A 20,214-nucleotide genomic window follows, 5' to 3' on the forward strand; every position below is an offset into this window, starting at 1 on the left:
TCAGAAGGAGCAAAGCTGCCCCTTCCCAGAGCAGACCAGACAGCGGGACTTGTGCCCAGGCGGTTGCACCCAAAACCTTCAAAAATAACAAACAAAAAAAATCCCACCACCCACCGTCTTTTGACATTCTGGCTCGTAAAAAACTTTAAGGTATCTCTAGTCCAAGTAAATCTGCTATGTTAGATTTCACTTATTTATTTTTTAGAGAGCAACTCAGGTGACTGTAAATGTTTCTTGCTCTCTTCTGGGATTTCCTGCTTTATTTACTATAGTGAATAAGAGGAAAATACCTCGGCTACAAGGTATTTTTTTCTGCCTCTTGCACCCAGTCTCTGGGGCTGCTGCCCTGGCCAGTTCCCAGAAGCGTGAATTGTTGCACCTGAGTCTTTTCAGATCGTTTCAGGATAAAAGCTCTACTCATTCCCTTCCTTTTCGCTGTAAAAGAAAATCTCCCAAGAGTCCTCCGGGGGAGGGATTTGTGGGGAAGAACAGACGAGATCCACGGGATCAAAGCCAAGCAACTGTCCTGCCAGGCACAAGAAACAACCCTGCTGTTTTTTGCAGATCCTCCCGTGGGGAAGGTGACACGAAAGGAGGGCTACGATGACAGGGAGACCCTCGTCTGCCAGGCTTACGGCTTCTACCCCAAGGAGATTGACGTCACTTGGAGGAAAGAGGGAGAGGTCCTGCAGGAAGGCACTTTCCACAGGAGCGTGGCCCCCTACCCGGACGGGACCTACCACGCCTGGCTCAGCATCGAGATCGACCCCAAGGAGAGAGACCGGTACCGGTGCCACATGGACCATGCCAGCCTGGAGGAGCCTCTGGTCTTGGCTTGGGAGGTGCCTGGTGAGTGGCAAGAAGGGCGGAGGAGTGTGGGCAGCCGGATGGATTTCGGGGGGGGGCTATTCACCAAGGGAGGAGTCAAACTCAAGAGTCTCTCTGCAGCATCTCCAGCCACATCAGTACGCACATAGCTGCCAAAAACATGTGATTTGAATTCTGTTGTTGTTTTTAAATGCCATTGTAGCCCTTTTGGCAATTCCTTCCCTCTAAACACAACTTCCTGTGTCGTGATCACAGCCTGCTTGCTGTCTTTTCACCTGCAAGCCTAAATGGATGTGATCACATGATGTGTTTGCAAATTACAAGAAAATAAAAATAAATTGTGGAATCTTTAATTTTATTTTAGCATAAACCTCATGAAATCCAATCCGGTTCCTCAATATAATATAATATTGTAATGTATTGGTTTCTTACTAAAGGAACTTGAGACAGGTTGAAGGACATTTAAATGAAGACTGCAGATAAAAATACAGTGAATTAAACAATTATAGATATTAACATAATAATCCAAAACCCATTGAAAATATGTGAGGAAAAGATGAAAAACTCCAGTGTCCCCCAATAAACTTCACACTTCAGTCCTATGTGAAAATTTGGCAGGCAGTTCTGGGGAGAGGACTCTCCCTTGAATCCCTGTCTCTGTCTTGCACTCACACTTAGCATCTTTTAACTCTGTGGGCTTCCCACTCCCTTGACCAGTTTCCATCTCCACCTTAACAGGGCAAGGTGGTTCTGGGTACCTGTTCAATTATTTCATTCTTTTTCCTCATACAGTTTCCACCTTAGGGCTCATTCTTGGGTGCGTCGTTGCAGTAGCTCTTCTTCTCCTGATCGTGGCTGGGATTGCTGTCGCCTGTGTCTACATCAGTAAGTCAGGGAGTAAATGCCTTGGTTGGGAGGTTGCTGTGGGGTTGGAGGGATGCGTTTTCCTGTGGAGTCTCCCTTCAGGGGGAAGATTGAGAGGAGTCATAGGGCCTCTCTTCCTACCTCTTCTATCAGGGCTCATCATGAGTGTCTCTGGTCTGCTCCTCTTTCCCATGATAGCGTTTTTCAAGTACCTGAAAGGTAGTCATACAGAGGAGGGGCAGGATCTGTTTTCAGTCATCCCAGAGTGCAGGACATGTCATAATGGGCTGAAGTTTCAGAAAGCCAAATTTAGGCTGAATGTCAGGAAAAACATCTTACTGTTAGAGCAGTATGACAATGGAACCAGTTACTCAAAGAGGAGGTGAGTGCTTCAACACTGGAGGTATTAAACTTATACAACCATCTGGCAGTTATCCTTTGATTTGTATTCCTGCATCAAGCTGGGGCTTGGGCTTGATGGCCCCTTCCAATTACACTATTCTGTGATTAAGAAGACAAAATGATGATTAGAGAAGAACTGTACAACTTCAATGATGACCAAGAAGAAATTGATATTTTTAAAGATTTTATATCGTTTCGTTTAGTCGTTTTGTCATGTCCGACTCTTCGTGACTCCATGGCCCTCCTATCTTCCACTGCCTCCCGGAGTTGTGTCAAATTCATGTTGGTTGCTTCGATGACACTGTCCAACCATCTCATCCTCCGTCATCCCCTTCTCCTCTTGCCTTCACACTTTCCCAACATCAAGGTCTTTTCCAATGAGTCTTCTCTTCTCATGAGATGGCCAAAGTACTGGAGCCTCAGCTTCAGGATCTATCCTTCCAGTGAGCACTCAGGGTTGATTTCCTTTAGAATGGATAGGTTTGTTCTCCTTGCAGTCCAGGGGACTCTCAAGATTTTATACAGTGGTGCCCCGCATAGCGACGATAATCCGTTCTGAAAAAATTGTCGCTATCCGGATTTGTCACTATGCGGGACTAAAAACCCCATAGGAACGCATTAAAACACATTTAATGCATTCCTATGGGGGATAAACTCACAGCTATGCAGAAATCCTCCATATGACCGCCATTTTCGCCACCCGGTATGTGAGGGAAACCGACCGAAAATGCTGCAGGCGGCCATTTTTTCTTCCAGTGGCCATTTTGGAACTGCCAATCAGCTGTTTTTAAAACATCGCAATGCGAAGATCGGTAAGCGAAACGCTTACCGATCATCGCAATGCGATTTTTGGCCATTGAGAACGTCGCAATGCAATCACTTTTACAATCGCAAAATCCGCATCACTATGCGGATTTGTCGTTAAACGGGGCGCTCGCTATGCGGGGCACCACTGTATACCAATCATCAATCCAAATGGAGACTGCAGCCAAGACATCAGAAGAATATTGGGACTCGGATGGGTAAGCAGTGAAGGAATTTGAGAAGATCATGAAGTATAATGATGTGTTACAAGAGATCAAGGCCATATACAAATATATAGTACTGTACTCCCAGTCTGAAAGCTGAACAGTAAAGAAAGGTTCTTATTGTTAAAGCAGTGCAACAGTGGAACCAGTTACCCGAAGAGGTGGTGAGTGCTTCAACACTGGAGGCATTCAAGAGAAAACTAGACAACCACTTGGCAGATATCCTTTGATTTGTATCCCAACACGGAGCAGGGGGTTGGACTCGATGGCCTTCGAGGCCCCTTCCAAATTCATGATTCTGTTATTTCCGTGCTGACCTGAGTTGCATGTCAGGGTTGTTCTCAGGCAGCGGGAGGCAACTGTGGCCCTGTAGATGTTGTTGGAGTACAACTCCCATCAGGCCTGGCTACTGTGAAAAGTTGCAAAGGATCATGGAAGTTGTTAAGCAACATCTGAGACAGCCATGGTTGCTGACAATTGTCCTAGAAGGAGGGGCCAGTGGCAATAGGGTTCTATGGGAGCCCATGAAACCACCTTTCCTGCCTCCAGGGGGTGGGTTTGGATGATCTCTGGGAACGGCCTTCAGCTCTAACTCTCTGATTCTGTCTCTGCAGGGAAATTGCAAGATGGCTACAGAACAGCATTAAGTGAGTAGATCTTTCTTCTTTCTGCGTTTAGGTCAGTTATTCCTCCCGTGATGTGTGACGGAGGTTTCAGTTTCAGTTTGCTTCACATCTTATAGTGAAACTGCTGTTCATAAATTAAAGAAAGGCGGGCGGGGAACGTGGGAATGAAAAGCGCAGTCCCCTCCTCTCATGTGGGAAGACACCACATTCATGGAAAGTTTGCTGGGACCTTGGTTGCCTTGGCTCCCTGGCAGCCAGAAGAGCAGGAGTCCAGCTGCCTTATTGACTTGGACGTCTCTCACAGAAGATCTGCCTGGTGGCACCTCTTGTATGTCCCTCAAATTCCCTATCGCCTGCTTCCCGTCCAATCCCCTAACCCACTTTTTCTTAATTCCTTTGGCACAAGTTCCTGGTTTCCATGTCTTGTGGCAACTTCATTCGGCATGGTGCAGTTCTAGGGTGCTGACTGCCACTTCCATCATCCTTGGCCACATGGTCTGGAGGTGGTGATTGCTGTAATCCAGCATATTTGAAGGGCAACAATTTTGGGCATGGAAGAGGCCGCAGGGCTGTGGCATTCGTTGGGAAAAACTTGGTAGCCCCTCCCAACAACCTGGCATTCTACGGCACTATATTTTGATTTCAGTAAGAACTAGTAAATGAAGAAAAGTGATTCCAGAGAAAAAGGGGTACTGTGCGAGAGCAATTCCAGAAGACGGGCACACTGCAGGTGCCTGCCAGATCTGAGAGAGTTGTTTTATTGTACAGTAAACTGATTGAGAGAGGGTGGTTGTTAACATTAGATGCGCCACAAGGCAGCTGAAAAATTGCTTTTTCTGTTTCTCCCCAGAAAACATTGACCTTCCTATCCATGTCTTTTCCAGATTTAGATGTTCATTTTTAACATTCCTCTCTGTGGGTGATTTTATTGTTAAAGCAGTTAGATGTGGCAGTTATAGCTTTGTGTTAATTAAAACCCGCCTTCCCTTCCATTCATTCATGGAAGTTGAATTCCTGATCTTTTCCTCCTTTCCAGTAAATGACAGAGGTTTGAACAGCTGCGGCAGAGGTATGTTTGAGGGAATCCCACCCAAAAAAGGGCAGGGACTCTCCGCCCATCTCACAGAGTCTTCTTGGGAAAAGAAAGGGTGGTTTCCCCGCGTAATTGGCTGGTTCAGATCCCCCAGATGAGAGAGGGGATCTTTCCCTTCTGTCTTTGATTCCCCAGCCCCACTTTTCAGTGCAAGGGCATCATCAGATGGCATGCCTTTGCTAAAGACCTTTGGGACACTGTGAAGGAGTAGGACCCAGTGTGCCGTCCCCAGAAGAAGAGAGTCCGAAAGACGAGAGTGGATGTGCTGAAGGGATTCTGATAGAGTTAGAATGTGAGGAGGAGTCACAAAGGAGGTCTACTGAAGTGTGCCTGGTGGATGAGGGTGGAGCCGAAATGGACCTGATCATGTGGGAGGAGGTGAAAGGGGAAGGATCAAATGTGCGGGAGTTCAGTTGGCTGGGGGAAGGCGAGCTGGGCAGATGCATCAATAGAGGGGTGCAGACTGACTGGCTGAAAGACGCAAGGAGCCAGGCGGACTTGGCCCAAGGATTCCCAAGCCTAATGAAAGAGGGAGGACTGTTGCCAGAGCCTTCTCCACCTAGCGGACGCGGTAGGGCATATGAGCCATTAGAATGGAGGGTCTCGGTGTTCCCAGTGGGCTACCATGGTGGGGGCCGGAGAGTTATCCGTCCGGGCCCCGAATTCCAACAGAAGCCTCCAGAGGGGGATTGGGCCCGCCATCCCTGTTGTGGGACCATATGCGCCGTGCGGAGTGCGCCCCTAAGACCATTGACGGACCGCGAACGATTTGGCCCGGCCCCTTGGTAGGGGAAGAGACAAACCCGCCAGTTGTTAAACCTAAAAAGTATGCCTTGTTGACAGATGAAGTGTTGAAGGATCCGTTTGATCCGGTGGAATTAAGTGTGCACGCAAATAAAGTTGTTGTTTCCCAAGACTCGGATTCGCCTCCGCGCCTTTTTCCCGCCTTTACTACACAACCCCCCCCCCGGCAAAAGACGAACCTTGTCACAGTGGCGCCCAATGTGGGGCCGGGGGGACGGAATTGGCGGGAAACAAAGAAGTGACCAAATTGCGAGAGGCGATGGAGAGACAGGCTAGGCTTATAGAGAACCTGACCGAGCAACAGATTCTGATGGCCAGGCAAATGCGCGGGAGAGAGAGTGAAGAGGAAAGAGGCATCAGAAACCTGGCCAGCGTACGGGGCAGTCTAGTCGCGGGGCCGGCGCCGATTCGAATACAGAAAATGACCAATACGGATGACCCTGAGGCATACCTGCATACGTTCGAGAGGGTAGCCACGGCAGCGGGATGGCCACGAGACCAGTGGACTTTAGTGCTCATCCCCTGTCTCACTGGCCTACTGCAGGAGGTGGTTGATACCCTGGGAGTTCAAGAGGCGACGCGATACGACGCAGTAAAAAACGCTATCTTGAGCACCCTGAACCTAACGGAAGAAACCTATAGGAAACGACTGAGGGAGTTGAAGTGGAAGCCAGGGACCCACCCGCGTACCGTGGCGCAAAGAATGAGAGCTAACGCAATGAGGTGGTTGAAACCGGCTGAGAATGATTGTGAAAAACTAGTGGATGCAGTTGTGCTAGAACAGCTTGTACAATCCTTGGGGACCAACGCGAAGAACTGGGTGCAGAAGAACAATCCCAAAACGCTAGAGAGGGCGATTACGCTGTTGGAGGACTACAGCAACACAGAGGAGGCAAACAAGGAAGTGACCGCCCCCTGGGCGGAGAGACAAAGACCACGCGGAGGAGAAGTTTCGCTTTCAACTTCCAATCTTACTGCGAAGGCGGGCACAGACATGAGCGGATCTGCTAGAGCGCGCGGGAAAGGGTTCGAGCCATTTGCACCGAAGCCTGTCAGGCCTGTTACCGTGGACCAGAGGATTTACGCGCCGGGCACGGGCTGGAAAGAGGGCAAGGACGGACGCCCCATCTACACCCCTGGAGTGGTAGGGAGAGACAGCAAAGAGGGGCGGATCATCTGTTTTTCCTGTGGGGTCCCGGGCCACGTGAAGAAAAATTGCCCCGGGATCGATTGTTCGTGGGTGGGACGCTTAGCGCAAGCGGTGGAACCTAAGGGTCCGACCTCAGAGCGATGGGAAGTAGACGCGTGGGTGAATGGGGTAAAAAAGAAGGCCCTTATAGACACAGGGTGCGGGACGACCCTGGTGAGAGATCTACCAGGCGACAAGCAGGACGGAGGATTGTCCGTGCGATGTATTCACGGGGACCTTAAGAAGTACCAAACCATGTGGGCTACGGTGAAAGTAGGGAACGACGAGAGACACATGAAAATTGGAGTCGTGCCAGGACTAACTCGCGAAATGTTGCTTGGTCGGGATTGGGTGGGCTCTCGCAATGTGGGATCAATTAAGGAAGGGCTGCAAGGGGATGATGAGAGTGATAAGGACCAGTCCGATTTTTTGCAGAGAGCATCGCGGGAGCAAGTGAGAGCCATGCAGCAGGATGATGCTTCGCTGCGAGAGCCTTTGTTGGCGGCTCAGCCGTCAGGAACCATTGTAAGAGGACAAAGGGGATGGGAGATGGATAATAATTTGCTATATTATGTGCATGATGATGCAAGTAGGAGGTTAGTGGTACCTTCCAAATGGAGACCAAAGGTTATGGAATTGGCTCATGATATTCCCTTGGCTGGACATTTAGCAGAAGAAAAAATGAGGGCAAGAATTGAGCAGCGGTTTTGGTGGCCGGAGTTGAGGAAAGAGGTAAAAGAATACTGTGTAACATGCCCTCAATGTCAGAAAACCCAAAGGAAACCACCCGCGGGAGCAGAGTTAATCCCACTTCCACTCATGGATCACCCTTTTCAGAGGATCGGATTAGACATTGTGGGACCGCTGCTTAAATCTCAAGGGGGACACACCCATATTCTAGTGATCATAGATTATGCCACCCGATATCCCGAAGCTGTCCCACTTAGGTCAACCACAGCCAAGGTGCTGGCACGGGAGTTGATGCAGGTGTTCTCCAGGCTGGGGTTCCCCAAGGAAATACTCACTGACCAAGGAACGAATTTCATGAGCCAAACCTTAAAAGAATTGTGGTGCCTCCTAGAGGTAAAACCTATCCACACAGCCGTGTATCATCCTCAAAGTAATGGCTTGGTGGAACGCTTTAATAAAACCCTAAAAGGAATGTTGCGGAAATTGGTCATGGAAAACCCCCGACGGTGGCACCTGTTGGTGGCACCCTTAATGTTTGCCATTAGGGAGGTACCGCAATCCTCTACAGGGTTTTCTCCGTTTGAACTGATGTACAGATGGCACCCTAGGGGCATTCTGGACTTAGTAAAGGAGAGGTGGGAGGAAGGTTCGGACGATGCGCGGATAACTATACAGCAAGTGATAGAAATGCGGGAACACCTCCGAACGGCTGTGGGGCTGGCTAAGGAAAACCTCGGCCAGGCACAAACTGGGCAGAAGAGGAGATACGATCAAAGGGTGAAGGTTCGGGAATTTGTACCAGGCCAAAAGGTCTTGTTGTTGATGCCCTCTGAACAGGCCAAATTATTCGCGACTTGGCAAGGCCCTTATGAGGTGGTGCAAAAAATAGGAGATGTTGATTATGAGATATACATGCCAGATAAGACCAAGAAGAAAGGTATCTTCCATGTTAACCTACTAAAGGAGTGGAAGGAACGAGAGGCTTTGTGGGGGGAAGTAGAAGAGCATGAATTTGGACCGGAGGTTGATTCATGGGGCCGGTCGGAAGGCAGGTTACCTATAGATGAGACCTTGCCTGCTGCACAACAACAAGACTTGGTACGGCTGGAAAGGGAATTTCAACACTTGTTTTCAGGGGTCCCAGGTGAAACCCAATTAATACAACACGAGATACACACCCCAGCGGGGGTAGTTACTAGGTCTGGAAATAGAACTTGGCCATACCACCTTAGAGAGGCCATAAGTAAGGAAGTTGAAGAAATGTTGCAGCTGGGAATTATAGAACCCTCGCGAAGTCCTTGGCACAGCTACCCAGTGATGGTGCCAAAGGCCGATGGAAAGATGAGGTTATGTGTGGATTTCAGGCAGTTGAATGAAATTTCTAAATTTGACGCTTACCCCATGCCCCGGGTGGATGACCTGTTAGAAAAGTTGGGCGGGTCAGTATATCTGACCTCGCTAGACCTCACTAAAGGTTATTGGCAAATACCTTTAAGAGAGGAAGACAAGGAGAAAACTTCCTTTGTAACACCTCAGGGGTTGTTTCAGTTCAAAAAGATGCCGTTCGGGTTGCATGGAGCAGCTGCGACATTTCAAAGATTAATGGATCAAGTCTTAGCCCCGGTTAAAGATTTTGCGGGGGCTTATATCGATGATATCTTGATTTATAGTAAGTCCTGGGAAGAACATCTGGAGCACATAAGGAGGGTGCTTAGAGAAATTGAAAAGGCTGGACTGAAGGTGAATCCCGACAAGTGTAAGATCGTGCGTAGGGGTGTACAATTCCTAGGGTTTCAAGTAGAAGGTGGGAAAATACAACCGGTGTCTGATAAGGTGGACAAAGTAGTCTCGTGGACGATACCCAAAAGTAAGAAGGAAGTACAGCAATTTTTGGGGTTGGCCGGATACTACAGACAATTTGTGCCCAATTTCGCTGAAGTAGCGGCCCCTCTAACAGATTTGACGCGGAAAAGGAAGGGAAAGAGTATTATATGGGGAGCAGCCGAGCAACATGCTTTTAGACAACTTAAGGAAACCTTGTCGACCTTACCCTCCAGGTACGCTCCGGATTTCAATTTACCTTTTTGGGTACAAACAGACGCTTCTGATAGGGGTATTGGCGCTGTACTGTCCCAAAAGAAAGGTGAGGTAGAATATCCTATAATGTACTTAAGTAAAAAGTTGAGCAGCCGGGAACAGAAGTATGCGACAATCGAGAAAGAAGCCCTAGCGGTGAAGTGGGCAGTGCAAGCTCTAAGGTATTATCTGTTAGGAGCTCCTTTCATACTGGTGACGGACCATGCGCCTCTGCAATGGCTTAATCGCATGAAAGATACCAATGCTCGCTTAACAAGATGGTATCTTAGCTTACAACCTTTCTCATTTCAGGTACAATATAGGAAAGGGAAGGCTCACTCTAATGCCGACTATTTCTCTCGACAGGAAAGGGAGAAGGAGAACCTTCCCTGGAGGACGGCCCACTCAGAGAGGGGGGCGTGTGAAGGAGTAGGACCCAGTGTGCCGTCCCCAGAAGAAGAGAGTCCGAAAGACGAGAGTGGATGTGCTGAAGGGATTCTGATAGAGTTAGAATGTGAGGAGGAGTCACAAAGGAAGTCTACTGAAGTGTGCCTGGTGGATGAGGGTGGAGCCGAAATGGACCTGATCATGTGGGAGGAGGTGAAAGGGGAAGGATCAAATGTGCGGGAGTTCAGTTGGCTGGGGGAAGGCGAGCTGGGCAGATGCATCAATAGAGGGGTGCAGACTGACTGGCTGAAAGACGCAAGGAGCCAGGCGGACTTGGCCCAAGGATTCCCAAGCCTAATGAAAGAGGGAGGACTGTTGCCAGAGCCTTCTCCACCTAGCGGACGCGGTAGGGCATATGAGCCATTAGAATGGAGGGTCTCGGTGTTCCCAGTGGGCTACCATGGTGGGGGCCGGAGAGTTATCCGTCCGGGCCCCGAATTCCAACAGAAGCCTCCAGAGGGGGATTGGGCCCGCCATCCCTGTTGTGGGACCATATGCGCCGTGCGGAGTGCGCCCCTAAGACCATTGACGGACCGCGAACGATTTGGCCCGGCCCCTTGGTAGGGGAAGAGACAAACCCGCCAGTTGTTAAACCTAAAAAGTATGCCTTGTTGACAGATGAAGTGTTGAAGGATCCGTTTGATCCGGTGGAATTAAGTGTGCACGCAAATAAAGTTGTTGTTTCCCAAGACTCGGATTCGCCTCCGCGCCTTTTTCCCGCCTTTACTACACAACCCCCCCCCCCGGCAAAAGACGAACCTTGTCACAGACACCCATTAAGGGCAAGAATGACCAATGGGGACATTAATGTCCTTGTAACTCAGCCTCCAAGGTCTGACCTCCTGAAGACTGAACAGGTCCCAAGACACGTGTGTGTCACAATGTCAGGCATAGTTCAAGGAGATGCTGACTTGGTCCTTCTTCTTTTCTCTCCACACAGGAAGCAACACAAGTGTTTAGCATCCTCAAAAGGAGGTGCGTTGTAGAGGAGGAGCTGATCATCTGTGGGCAAGAGGGGGGGAGACGCCAATGCCTCAAGGTGGGGCATCAAGTCCTGTCACTCTTGAAGTCCGATCCCTTCTCCCATTCCCAAATGCTGTTGAATCGAGGAACACAAGAAGAGCTTAGCAACTCTTAGGGACTGGATCTCTGGGAGATGATGGATCCATTGTATGCAAGACACCTGCAGCTACAGCTTATAGCCCAATTGCAAGTCCAGGTTCTTCATCATGGTCTCCATGAATGCACACTATGGGTATAATGGAACCCAATAGATGATGTCATTCCTGCTTGTCAATCAGAGGACAGAGCAGGAGGGGCGGAGTCAGAATGACAGTTGAGGGGTTGGAAGAGACAGAGGACAGTTGGAATAAGATAGGGATAGAGAGAAGTAGGGACAAGAAGATGTGGAGAGAGTGGTAGGGTTGAGGAATAGAAAGGAAATTGAAAGATTAAAACATATTGAACAAGAAGGAATGAACACATAAGCATAACATGAAGAATATTGATAGAAAACCTACAATAGTATTGAATACAAGTGATTGAACACCTGATTTAATGTATGAACACATGAAACAGTTATATTTGATTCTTCTTATAATTTGTGCAATAATAAAAGAATATTTAATTAAAAAACCCCTAATTCCTAAGTTCTATGAGCAGCTCCTGTGTGTGTGTGAATTGTAGTGGTATTAAGATAATACCTGGTGGCAGCAGAAAAGGGCGAGTTTACCTTTGTGGAGCCCAGAGAAATAAGGGACCATATGGCGGATTGCCACGATGGGTTTTGCTTCTGCACACGTGTGATATTCAGAACCTTCTAGAGCTGAAGAGTCAGGATATTATAGGCCCCACCCTCCCACATGGCCTGTTCCCGCCTCTAACAGTCACTCCTCAGTTCTTTTTGTTGCCGCTTATGAAACATCTAGAGCTTTCTAGAGCTACCCCCTGGAGATGGTTTCTTTCAGTTCTACTCACTGCATCGTGATTCTCATCTTGTGAGTCCCTTCTCCCTCCTAAACAAATTCAAGGTAGCTGGGTTCTGTCTGGCGATTCTTAAGTTTCAGAAATTTCCTCATACTTGACTCTGGTCTTGGTATGGAGGGTTTTGAATCGCTTCTATACTTGTTTGTTTTATACTTGTTGTATACTTGTTTTTTTGTCTAAATTTTATGTTTTTATGTATTGCAGAGATTGTGTATCTGGGTTGTCCACGTCTCTGTATTAAGGGGCTGAGGACTGTAGGCAAAGAGTGGCTTGTAAGGAGATCATCACCCCACTGATCAAAGAAAAAATAGACTTGAGTTTCTTGATACAGACTCCAAGATCATTTATCAAATAGCCAGATTTTCTATGGCGATATTCAGGCCTTGGAAATTCCATGATAACGATATATTAGATTTTAAATTGTGTTTTAAATGCCGATTTTTTTACAAAGTACCTCAAATTTTGAAATAATATGGTAGCTAGATATTATATTTTAAATAGCCTTTTAATGGCAAATGTTTTTTCTAAGGTACAGTGGTGCCCCGCATAGCAAGCGCCCCATTCAACGACGAATCCACATAGCGATGCGGATTTTGCGACGTTTTCAATGGCCAAAAATCGCATTGCGATGTTTTAAAAACAGCTGATTGGCAGTTCCAAAATGGCCGCCGGAAGAAAAAAATGGCCACCCGCAACTTTTTTGCATGGTTTCCCTCGCATACCGGGCAGCGAAAATGGCAGCCGTATGGAATATTTCCGCATAGCTGTGAGTTTATCCCCCATAGGAATGCATTAAACGTGTTTTAATGTGTTCCTATGGGGTTTTTAGTCCCGCATAGTGACGAATCCGGATAGCGACGATTTTTTCAGAACAGATTATCGTCGCTATGCAGGGCACCACTGTATTTAGAATTTTGGAAACTGGAAATGTCTCCCCCCCCCCCGTGTGATTGGTCTAAGGACAGTAACAATAAATTGTACACATCTACACTATCACTCGCATTACCTCAGTGAGCCTTCCAGTACATGTCAGGGGACGAAGTGGGTCTCTCCCGGCTGGGGGCCCCAGGCTCATAGTACCTCCCAAGGCTACTATTACTCGGACCATCTGGTCTTTCTGGATGCTCCTCCTCAGCACCAACGAGAGCCTTCATCCACCACCATGAGGCCTCCGCCCTTCAAGCCTGAACGGGCTCTTCTTCCAGTTGCCAGTTCAGCTTCTTTAAGACCTCATTCTAAGCAAGTGTATCTGACTCTCAAGGGGACCCTACCTCCAGAACCAAAACATCACAGGCTCCACCACACACAGCACCCTGGATCCAAAGATCCATTGGCCTTGGAATCAAGAGCTCAACCCCATGATCAACGGATGACACCGCCACCACACTCCGAACCCAGCACTCGAATCCAAGCCTCTATTCCATCGCAGCATGGCTGGCTCTCAGTGGATATGCACCAACTCGAACCAGCTCTGACTGCTTCACTGGCGGCGCCATCTCGCCGCCATCCACCAGAACTGACCCAGCAGGGCCATAGTCAATCTGTGGGTCCAGTTGAGTTGCCTGATTCCGACGTGGCCTCTGCAAGCCTGCTCTTGCCATCTGTGAAGCAGCATCCTAACCAGCTTCTTCCCCTTTGAAAAAAAAGTTACTTGAAAAATGACTTCTTCCCTGTGCAAAGGAGAAAGAGGAAATGTCTCTTAAGATGATGCACCTGTTTGCAGTTAAATTACTAACATTTTGAGTGGAACAGTGAATTTGCTGTGCTATTCAAGGAGCCACATTTCAGAAGAATCCAGAAAGTGCCAGAGTACCTTTTTCTCATGGTTCATTGTGCATGAATTTAAATTCTCATGTGCAAAATGAAGAAAGTTGTCAATGATGATCGGGGGTGGAGGTGGGGATGGGAATTTGTCCCTCGCCTGAATTTTAAATGTTTAAGCAATCATAATCCTTCTTAGTGACATGCACTTAGCTTTTATGGTCATGAGTGTAAGATTCCTTTTCTACATATATATTATATATGTACATTACATATTCTACATATATATATTACGTGGAATATTTGGATTTTAATAAAATCTTGTGTTTTCCATCTGCTGTTCCTTCTCTGAGCCTCAGAAGTCATTCTTGGCCCATCTTGCTGAGCGCAGACCTGGCCCTTGTCAGGGGAAGAGGAGAAGGAGAAGGACTTGGGCCGATTCCACCTCCACTGTTCTTTAAGTCTTTCCTGACTGGTTTCTGGGATCCAAAGCCATCTTAATTAGAAGGGAAAAGGAACTTGAGGGTTTAATGTACATCCTCTTAATTCAGGCTGTGACTACGCTGGCCAGCTGAATCACTTTGCTGTAATTCAAGTCACAGCCTGTCTTACTTTTGCAGACCCTCTGCATCCAGAATGCAGTACACGCCAGTCGGACCTCCAAATCGGAGAGGCTGCTGAAGGACCAGCCGAATTCAAGAAACAGGATGGAAGGGGTATACTAATGATGACTGTGCCAGTGTCGGTGTTAGCTAAGTGTCCTAAGCTAAGGAGCAAACATCAGTTTCTGCTATTAGCCAAACACTTACCACCTAGTAAGGCAAGGCCAGCTCCTTTAAAAAAACAGGTTAAAATTTGCCCCAGGGAACATGCACAACAATTCAAATCCCACAAGACTGTCATATGACTTAAAACCAATTTAAATAATTCGGGGCTGTGTGCCAATGACAACACCGTGCGCCTGGGCCATGTGCGTGTGAGAAAATACTTGTGTGGCCTGTCGTCTGATTTCTCGGAAACCACCTGACCTTTCTTGCTACTCTCCAGCAGGAAGCAGTAGAGGATCAGAAGAAGAAGAAGAAATAAGTTTATAGTTAGAAATTCAGGGTTGGTGGGGAGCAGGACAGTTTCTGAAAGGAAACCTTTTTCTCTCACCTCCACCTTTTCTTTCACCCCATCTCTCCTTTGCCCGCAGCTCTTTCCCTCCCCATCTTTCGCTTTGCCTTGAAACACAACCAAAGGCTTGATTGTTGAAATTTAGTAACTTCCTCTTCAAAATGGTGACTTTGTTCTATCCTAATAAACCTTTATCACTAAAACGCAGACACAGGTGGTGTTTTTCCTAAATAAAAACCCTTTTTTGGTGAAGACATTTGTGGGGGGTTTTTCACGGGGAGCTGACCAAATGTCCAGGAGGCCACCTGGGGCCGTGAGATGGGTGGCCCGGCACTCATCACAGCCTCCACGTGAAAGTGGGGAGAAGGGCCAACCCTGTGGCCTCAGGGTCCCGAGGCCAGAGACCGGGAGGCTCTCCCCTTCTTCTCTCTTCCTGCGGCCTGAGCGGCTGGCTCCCCTTTCCAGAACAGTTCATGGCCGCTCCTTGCCCTGTTTGTTTTGAAGCCGGCTCCTGACTCTGGAATAGTGCCAGCCTCCCATTCCGGGACTCGGGAGCCCAGCAGGTGCTGGTGTGGGTAGAGATTCAACAGGTGTGGCTTTTGCATTGGTGGATTTCCTTGCCTGGAAAATTTCTGCTCTCCAGCTTGGAGTGGACGGGGGAGGGGGGGAGTTTGGCCCTTCTTCTGCTTCCCGGGAGACTTCTTGGCCAGGGCTGCAGGGCAAGGAGCCAGGCACTTCGCACCAATGCTGGTTTGTCTGCCCGGCTCTGCCTTTTCTGGGAAATCACATGAGAGCAAAGAAACGGCCGTGGCCTTTTCTGGCAGCAGAGGGCGCTCCTGCACCGTCACCCAGGCAGAAGAATACCTTTCGGGCTCAATTTGGACAAGAGTCTCCTGCAGGGAGCAAAAGCATATCTCAAATGTGCATTGTGACAGTTTTAAGAACAACAGATTTTTTGGGAAGTTTTCTGCTCCCCCCCCCATGCTAGCTCCAGCTCTCCGGCATCCAGCCAGATGAAAAAGTGTGCAAGGAAGAAAGCTAGCTTCTGTTACATTACACCTTCTAATGGGGTGGAAAGACTACCTAACATCTTACCTTATTTCATTTCAGTTTGAGCTTCGCTGGATAGGAATCCCCTTCCTCAGCTAAACAGGCACTTGGTCTTCACCTAAATGAATTCTGATCTTTATACATTCCTCCTGATTTCCATTTTCTAGGCCCCGATGCTGGTTCCTCTACTGGACAGAGGGGGGAAAGCGAATAATTTTCTGTGGGTTTTTGTTTGTTTGTTAATTAATGGTTAAACAGAGATGGTGCCTTCTTTACCTGTGGGATGGCTGAGCAGAACCCTTATGAAATGTAAGTTGCCAGGTTTGGTCTGGATGCCAAAAAACATGGGTACGGATCTGCACTTCGGCATGTGAATAAAGCTTTGGTTTTGAGGCACAAATGTATCTTTTGCTGGCGAATCCGGGAAAGAGCTGAGGGTGGGATCCAAATCCACAGTCATGCTGTTTATGAAACAAACCTAATAATTCCTTGATGCTGTTCCATAGGTCGGTAATGCAGTCCAGAGGCCATATATCTGTAGGCCTGTCCAAGCCCCATGTGGCCCGTTATGTGCCTTTTGCCCAGCGTATCCTTCAACCTCCAAAGTAGGACCCGACTAACCAGGCACCCCATCTTCCCACCAGCGGAGGTGTGGTATCAGCACTTCCTCTGCAAAGGTATTAAAAGCTTTGTCCCACAGAAGATGATGCAGATTTCTTTTCTGCTGCTCCAGGGAGCTGAAGCAATGGATTTTATTTCCAACAAATGAGAGTTCAAATAAACGTCTGGCTGCTCGAACTGTTTGAGAGAGGAGCAAACGACCTCAGAAGGTGGTCTCTTCTCCTTCACAGGATGTTTCTAAACAGGAGTCGGATGACATGTCCGTCTCGCAAGGATGCTTTAGCCATGGATGTCCTGCTTTGTGGTGGGTTGAATTAGATCATCCCCTGGGGGGGGATCCCTTCTCCAACTCTGCATTGCTGTGCTCCTACCCCCAATTGCCAAGATGGGGGAAGCAGAATGTGGGCTTATTCTAAGGTGGCACTCTCATTCACATGTGCTATAGAGATCAGTTCCAAGGCTGGGTCTCAAGGGCTCCATGATCCATAAGCGTGGCTTCGCTAATGCTGCCTGATAAATGGCAGTGAAGGGAAGGCCCTGAGATTGTTGTGGGTTTTTCGGGCTCTTTGGCCATGTTCTGAAGGTTGTTCTTCCTAAAATTTTGCCAGTCTCTGTGGTCGGCATCTTCAGAGGACAGCACTCTGCGCTCTGGTGTAGTTTGCTTGGGAGTGGAGTATTTATGGCTGTGCGATAGACTTTTGTCCTATTCAGGAGATTGGTGATTAGTGTGCTGTCCTCTGAGGATGCCGGCCACAGAGAGAAAAAAGTCTTTCCCAGGAGGCCTTACAAAGAGCAAGAGAAACTGCCATGGCAAAGCAGCTTTGCTTACCAATACCCAACTAAACTTTGGCAGACCCTCTGCATCAGGAATGCAGTACACGCCAGTCAGACATCCAAATGGGAGGGGCTGCAGAAGGACCAGCCGAATTCAAGAAACAGGATGAAAGGGGTATACTAATTATGACTGTGCCAGTGTTGGTGTTAGCTAAGTGTTGTTAGCTAAGCAGCAAACATCAGTTGCTGGTATTAGCCAAGCACTTACCACCTAGTAAGCCAAGGCCAGCTCCTTTAAAAAAAAACATATTAAAAGTTGCTCCAGGGAACACACACAATAATTCAAATCCCACATGACTGTCATATGACTTAAAACCAATTTAAATAACAATTGCACAAGGTGCCGATGACAACATTGTGTACTTGGGCCATGTGGGTGTGTGAAGATACTCGTGGGGCATTGGGACTTGCTCAAACTGTCCTCTGCCCTGGTCTGATGTCTCGGAAAGCATCTGATTTTTCTTGTGTTCTTTTGCTATAAATTCCACTGCATTGAAATACAACCAAAGGTTTGATGTTTAAATTTAGCAACTTCCTCTTCAAAATGGTGACTTTATAAGCACTAGGAGTTGCAGCCACTTTTTTAAAGCATTAAAACTATTATTTTTAAAGTGCATGGAGTAGGGAAACAGATGAAGAGAGAAATCCAGGAACAGGCTCAGCTCCACTGGGGATACCACAGAGTATTTTGATGGCTGGATTCAGATGTTGTTTTGGTGGCCAAGAGGGCACCCTAGAGCATGGGCAAAGTTCTCTTGGGGAACCACAAGGGACAAAAGCTGGGTGTTTGCTGTGACGCACCCAGATGTAACTGGAACTGTGTGGAGCAAACTATAAGGGGCTGATAGGAAAAGATCTGGGTTCAAGTCTCCCCTCAGCCGTGACACACACTGTCTAGTGGTTATGCGTCTCATTCGGATCAGCTTCGCTGGTTGGTTGTTGGACTGGGGTGAGAGAAAATTCTGCCCAGAAATGTGGATGTAGAACAGAAGACTAATTCTATACTATTAATTCATCTACAAAAACAGTATCTGTTCTTGAAGTACTGTATTGACAAAAATATAGTTGAATCTGGAAAGCGAAATGGGCCACTCTTTTGCTTTTAAGTAGCAAAACCAGAATCACAGTTTCTGGAGAGGCTGAAAGAAGCACCTGCCAGCATAACCACACAGGATGTGGCCCTTTTTCCTTTCACAACCTCATCCTTCGAGGGGGGTTAAGCCTGTCGGTGGGTGTTGGAAGCATCTGCCCACAACACATGAGAGGAAAAAATCGGCCGGCTTGTTTTCTGCCTGGCCCAGAGCAGCTTTTTTGCATGGACGACGGGCTCCCTGGCTGGCTAGTGAGGGAAAACAAAGCTTCGTTTCTCTGGCAGGTGTTTTCTCCCTTGTTTCCAAGCCAAACTGCTGGTGTTTTCTGTTTCTGGCTTCGTCTTTGAAGGGGGCCTCACTCAGAACAAGCCTCTGGACCAGAAGCCTTCTGAGGGGGAAACGTGTTTGGAATCGAAGCCATTTGGTGCAGCTCCTGCTGGGCAGAAAGGAGGGGACCCCAAAAACGGCCAGCACCAAGTGAAGGCATAGCTAATGAATTTTAAAAGCTATAAGAGCATCATGACTACTCGCCACAAACATCCTGGCCATGGCTGGAGCGAGCAGGTGTTTGCAATCTTTTGAGATGCGAAGAGGTTGAATCCGGAAGTGCTTTGTTTGTTTTTCCACAATCAACTTTTAATTCTGAGACCAGAGTTTTGACAGAGGAAATGACTTGCGCCTATAAACAAGGAAGCTAGTTTTATTAATACAGACCCGTAGGTTTAAAAAAAAAACAACAACCCAACCCCCCAGCTTTGGTCCTTTTTTGTCCTGCCTGCCTTCCTCTTTGCCAGAGGCAGGGAAGGCTCAAGGATGGAGCTGGCTCTTCCAGCTGCACGTACGTGTGAAGGCAGATGCGAGAGGCCCTTTCGCGTCCGGGGGTTTGGCTGTGCCTTCCTCCCTGCCGACCCCGAAGGGGCGCTGCCCGCCTGTGGGGAGACCCCCTCCTGGACCTGCGGGAAAGGGGGGAGAGAAATTGGGTTCCTTACGAGCAGGGAAAGCAGCCCTAGAGATCGCTAGGATTTGGGGCAGGATTATTTGTATGGCGGTGGGGAGGACAGCACCCCCCCACAGGGCTCCGCTTGGCCCCCTTGACCAGGTCGTCATTTGCGTTCCCACATCGGGCACTGGAGGTGAGGCAGGTCCTTCGTCCCCCCCTCAAAAAAAAAGCCCATCCTCCCCCGCCGGGCGCCCACGCCTATTTCTCTCTTCCCGCCCCCTCTTTCCTCGTCGGTATTCCCCTACGTGCCCCTCATTTCTTCACCCCCCACCCCGCACCCCAAGCCTCGCTGCGGACGAGGGGGATCCATTTTGATTGCGAAGTTTCTCTTTCCATTGCCAGTCCTCAGAAGCACTCTGATCCGGGGATAATCTAGATAGCAACTCCTGACGAAGGCCGGAGCTCTCTTTTTCCTATTGGCCAAGGATTTTCCTCTCCACCAATCCTGGCTGTTCGGTCTGAAATAGGCTGGGGTTTCGCTAACTGCGGTCGGAGGAGCTCCGGCGACCGTTGCGGAGTGTCTGGCGTGGCTCCGGATTAAGAATTTCAATCCGGTTGGAAAAGTACGAGGTTCGGCCTTGACAATGAAATGGGGCCGCCTGCGTTGCTCCTGCTGTTCCTCCTCTTGGGGGACTGCGAGGGTGAGTAACGTGGGAAAGCGGCGGGGGGGGAGAGAACCGCAGAAGTGGCGTCGAGCTCTTACTTTGC

At 48.4% G+C, this 20,214-nt stretch overlaps 3 protein-coding genes across 9 annotated transcripts in view; all 3 read left to right on the plus strand.

Annotated features, from left to right (window-relative positions):
* LOC110070238 (H-2 class I histocompatibility antigen, Q10 alpha chain-like) overlaps positions 1 to 15,441 on the plus strand; it is a 49,355-nt gene extending 33,914 nt beyond the window's left edge. For both annotated transcript variants that reach the window (XM_078387891.1, XM_078387892.1), the window contains exons 4-9: positions 565 to 849; positions 1,621 to 1,713; positions 3,737 to 3,769; positions 4,785 to 4,817; positions 12,238 to 12,305; positions 14,148 to 15,441. In XM_078387891.1, the coding sequence (XP_078244017.1) occupies positions 565 to 849; positions 1,621 to 1,713; positions 3,737 to 3,769; positions 4,785 to 4,817; positions 12,238 to 12,305; positions 14,148 to 14,255 (620 nt within the window). In that variant the 3' untranslated portion in view covers positions 14,256 to 15,441. The remainder of the gene's footprint in view (positions 1 to 564; positions 850 to 1,620; positions 1,714 to 3,736; positions 3,770 to 4,784; positions 4,818 to 12,237; positions 12,306 to 14,147) is intronic.
* On the plus strand, positions 4,824 to 11,682 carry LOC140706595 (uncharacterized). Its single transcript, XM_072997424.2, has 2 exons — positions 4,824 to 7,359; positions 9,967 to 11,682. Exons 1-2 carry the CDS (start codon positions 5,905 to 5,907, stop codon positions 10,609 to 10,611), a joined length of 2,100 nt encoding a protein of 699 aa, XP_072853525.2. The 5' UTR covers positions 4,824 to 5,904; the 3' UTR covers positions 10,612 to 11,682.
* Positions 15,442 to 19,782: 4,341 nt separating the features above from the next.
* LOC110070854 (class I histocompatibility antigen, F10 alpha chain) overlaps positions 19,783 to 20,214 on the plus strand; it is a 31,781-nt gene continuing 31,349 nt past the window's right edge. For all 6 annotated transcript variants that reach the window (XR_013542542.1, XR_013542543.1, XM_078387942.1 and 3 more), the window contains exon 1: positions 19,783 to 20,147. Coding sequence is in view for 4 of the 6 variants with exons in the window: in XM_078387942.1 (XP_078244068.1) it covers positions 20,096 to 20,147 (52 nt within the window). In the remaining 2 variants the exon portion in view is untranslated. The remainder of the gene's footprint in view (positions 20,148 to 20,214) is intronic.

This window comes from Pogona vitticeps, chromosome 2 (genome assembly GCF_051106095.1).
Source record: "Pogona vitticeps strain Pit_001003342236 chromosome 2, PviZW2.1, whole genome shotgun sequence".
Classification (NCBI taxonomy): domain Eukaryota; kingdom Metazoa; phylum Chordata; class Lepidosauria; order Squamata; family Agamidae; genus Pogona; species Pogona vitticeps.